The sequence below is a fragment of the Nelumbo lutea genome, chromosome 1 (assembly GCF_056320005.1).
Source record: "Nelumbo lutea isolate HS-2025 chromosome 1, American lotus-T2T, whole genome shotgun sequence".
In the NCBI taxonomy this organism is placed as follows: Eukaryota; Viridiplantae; Streptophyta; class Magnoliopsida; order Proteales; family Nelumbonaceae; genus Nelumbo; species Nelumbo lutea.
The window spans coordinates 177,661,678-177,665,899 of record NC_142684.1 but is presented as its reverse complement, the minus strand read 5'-3'; the positions used below and the strand labels follow the sequence as shown (position 1 = coordinate 177,665,899).

General features: G+C 35.6%; 1 protein-coding gene across 1 annotated transcript; it reads right to left on the bottom strand.

Moving 5' to 3' along the window:
* Positions 1–629: 629 nt before the first annotated feature.
* Positions 630–3,757, bottom strand: LOC148879454 (acyl-CoA-binding protein-like). The gene is made up of 4 exons (XM_088960983.1): positions 3,496–3,757; positions 1,213–1,330; positions 960–1,022; positions 630–871 (listed from the first exon to the last, which is right to left on the bottom strand). The coding sequence occupies exons 1-4, from the start codon at positions 3,505–3,507 to the stop codon at positions 792–794; spliced, it is 273 nt and encodes a 90-aa protein (XP_088817109.1). The 5' UTR covers positions 3,508–3,757; the 3' UTR covers positions 630–791.
* Between the last annotated feature and the right edge of the window lie 465 nt (positions 3,758–4,222).

Genomic DNA, 4,222 nt, shown 5'->3' with positions numbered 1-4,222 from the left:
GAAGACAAGGAAAGGAATCTGTTGCTTGCCATCTCCATCTCCCAAACCATTTTTGCTTTTCATAATGTACGTATTGACTAATACTTAACAGTTCAACAGGATCCCAAGAAGGCCAAGTTGGCATCAAGTCTGTTTTACTTTTAAGCAGAGAAAAGAACAAAAAGCTAATTCTTGTGGGCGATGATCATTGCAAATTCAAACTTAAAAAACGACTTTTCTCTTTAGAGATTCAGAATCACCTGAATTGGTTATCTGGAAATAGAACATCTAAATTCTACCAATATTTTTGACAATCGAACAGGACTGTGGTTGACGCTGAACTGGCTACGGATTTAACCAGGATTGAATCACTCTCCAGCTCCCAACCAAATAAAGCCACCCGGATATGGTAAGGAACTGTTTACTTTGGACAAAATCAATTGAAGCACAGGCAAACCCGGGATGAATCACAGTCTAATTGCAGACCGGGGCCCTTTCTGGTTTGACATCCACAGTCCAGTTTTCAAAACGTTTCATTCTTCTTCATCATCCAAAAATTGCTTCTTTGTGTAAACCGGCCTAAAGGTACCATGAGTGCACATGTCTGCTCTTCTGTGTGTGGAGTTAAACACCAACAACAACCAAGAGAGTAGCTTACTAATATTTGCATGCATTTAACTACAGAGTCCACACTCCATTTGGCATAATATTGTCAAAGTACAATACCTGATAAACCCACTAAAACTGTGTTTCCTGTCAAAGACATACAATCACATAATCCATTTCAAAGTTCCACATTATGGAAACAAATATCAAGCGGAGGCAGCTGCTTCTTCCTGCAGTTGCTTGACCTTGGTGATGTAATCGCTCATTGCTTCCTCCTGTGATTTTCCTGTCAGGAGTAGCGAATGTGATGAGAAATTGAATACATCCCAGAAGAAATATAAGGCCAACTAAATATTCTGAGTTACATCTCATACCTTCAACCGCCTTCCATGCATCCCACTTTGCTCTGTCCCTCATATTGAAGAACCCAGGGCGGCCTGCAGAATAGATGGAGAAATTAATAATTGAAGAACAATCAAGGATCAAAGAAATGAGTAATTGTGTTTTATGACTGCCTTGCAGATTTACTCAAATGGGTTGAAACTCTGGCTTGGAAAAATAAAGGTGTCAAATCCATTATTCACAGGAATTTATTTTCAGTGGTGTAATGATAAACATAACACATACTGGTGTTCACAGGTCCAACAGTTGCTTGTTTGTAGAATCCATAAAGGATGAGCTTATTCTCATTTGTTGTGGTCTCAGGAAGGGCCTTGGCCTTCTCAGCATACTCTTCAAACTCTTCCTGCAAGGGAGCCAAATAATTCCATGTAGAACATCAAGCTGTTAGACGAATGTTCTCAAAGCATAAGATGTAAATCTGAGTTTGTTTACACAAGGCAGGAAATAAAATTAAAACACAATCACCAATTAAAATTCGTTTTTATATAAAGTGGCCTATTTGATTGTCTTTTTTTTAATGGACTTTATTACCACCAAAAATTAAATGCCTTTACCAAATATACAATTTTTTATGTCATTTAGCTGTGTGAATGACAAAATTAGTTATGTGTCGTCAGCTTAATGTCAATATCATTGATGTTTTATCTTTATCTGTATGAATGACAAAATTAGTTGTGTTGTCAGTTACAATTGTTGTTGTCATTCATGTAGCCATTGACATGGTTCTCAAAAACGGAGTGGAATCCATGTTCCCTAATGCCCCAAAAAGTAAAATAAAATAAAAACTATCATAATCCCTAGAAACTTGAAAGTAGTGGACAGGTATTTTTCTCACTCCTTCCCCACTTAAAAAAAAGAAAAAAAAGAGAAAAAATTTAAGAAAGAAAACTAGTATATTCCCTAAAAAGAATCAAACAAGGATATATGGCTGTGCCATACCTTTCATGAAACTTTAGGGTCTCTTTGGTTCGCAGCCGGAATTGGAATCAAAATCTCTTGGAATCGGAACCAGAATGGTCCATCCCCATAGTCTGTTTGGTTCAAACAAGAAGCAGAATCAGAATTGTTATAAGATGGAATGGGATTTCATTTCTGAGGAGGAGGGAATGGCCATTCCCTCAAATGGAGGAATGCCATTCCAGCAGAAATGGCCCCACTCTGATTCCACCAACCAAACAATTGAACCCATTCCAATTCCAGACTCCTATTCCAGTGAACCAAATGGGTCCTTACTCTAGAAAATAAATGTGTTTGCATGGAGTTTCAATAGGCTCCACCACTTCAAATAACAAATAGCACTGCAATGGAATTTTGCGTTTTCATAAATTATCAATCTTGCTAATAGATGTTCGTTATGCTTAATATGAACAATATGAAAAACTGTCACAATTTGGTCTGGATCAGGGTCAAAGGCACCAAGTCATACGTTTCTCAGCATTAACATATGCATGTTCAGACAGATAGATGAGGCAGGTCTCATTTACCACTTTCGCATGGCAACTTGATAATTCCAGTTGTCCTGGAGAGCACTTGATCCAAAAAAAAAAAAAAAAAAATCTGCATTCAACTTGGTTAAGTTGCATTATTTTATTGCCTCACATTAGGGGTTCCTAATCAGATCTCAACCCAATTAAAAAACTCACCTCTTTCTCTCATATTTCAAAATAAGAAAAAATAGAAAACCCTCAAAAGAATAAAATAGATGTTTTATAACAAGGTTTGGAAAAGTTCAAGTCAACACTGGTGAAACCCAATAAGAGTAAGTCCTTGACATATCTTCAATAGAATTTGGAGAAACTCTTACTGACTCTATCTATTCTACTTGAAATAAACGCATCCCAGTTCTATCCTAAAAGGTTTTCCAAGAGTAGTTCAACAGGCAATGTCGTGTACAGAGGAAAGACAAGGTTAAGTGATCAGACTACCTCCTTGTCCATCAACCCATTCTGACTGTAAATTTCAAGGTGCAAATCTCAAGCCAACTATAGAAGAATTCAACAAAGAACAATACACCCAATTGACACGCAGAAAAGTTCAACAAACTTGCCAACTCTATAATTCTGTCCCCCAGATTCTATGTTCTAATTTGTTCATCAAGTACTACACAACAATTTCTTAACTTCGATAAAAAATCTGCATACTTCAATTAAACATTTTCTCGACAGAGGCAACCTCGTTCGTAAACTTTGCATTCAAAGATTAAAAGTTAAAGTCTTTAACTAATAATATTGGGATATCAGTCAGAACAGAAACAACATGATATCATGATAAAATGCCTTTCTGATTTCAGGTATAATGACAACTCCTACCAATCCAAAGAAACTTTTATGCGATCAAACATAAAAAATAAATGATTTATTCCAGAAATAATTAACAAAGAAACCGAAACACGGAATCTTCGAAGATAGCATATAATAGAGGATAAGAGCTAGAAATTGATTGCAACACGATAAGAGCAACATGGATGGATAGCTTGAGACGTAATTAAAACAGGAAAAATGAACAAACCTTCAAGCCCATCTCGTCCTTCTTTCTGCTTCACTCGTAAGCCAGAGATGAGAGAGAGTTTGTAGGCAGTATGCTCTGTGTGTGGAAGCAGGGGAGGAATAAATAGAATGGCAGTACGAAAGTAACCTGGGATTTCATCATAAATACGTCAATGCCATTTTCAGAGTTATATTGACTTATCTAGGAGACGAGGTTCCCTACACGGCTCGTGTTGCTGCGGCGAATATTTTCATAAATAATGGAGAAGATGCTCAAACCACCACTTGCATGAATCCAACTATTTATTTTCTTCGGTTTCTAAAAAAAAAAAATCATCGGTAAATTACAAAGATTCTCATAACTTTCACTTTCCAATAAATGTCCTCACTGAGTTCTGTCAATTAGCTTAAAAAGAGATTTTCATTTAGCTGTTTAAAAATTTTTAAATCTTCAAATTTTTATTTTTTATTTTTATTTTTTTGAATGATTTATGATTGTATTAGCTTTCTAAATATAATATTGAATCCTCTCGGCTTCGGTTATTTTAATAGATCCTTATAGATTTTTACTTGGATTCAATATTTAAATGAAATGGTAGAGGTTTCTAGTTAGCATGGATGATGATTCCTCACACCTGATTTTGTGAAAATCGATGATTGCTGAAAAATCACTCTTATTTATTTATTTTTTTTGTTATTTGGCATTTCTCTATCTCAGCAGATTATTTAGAAATCATTTTTAAGATTAT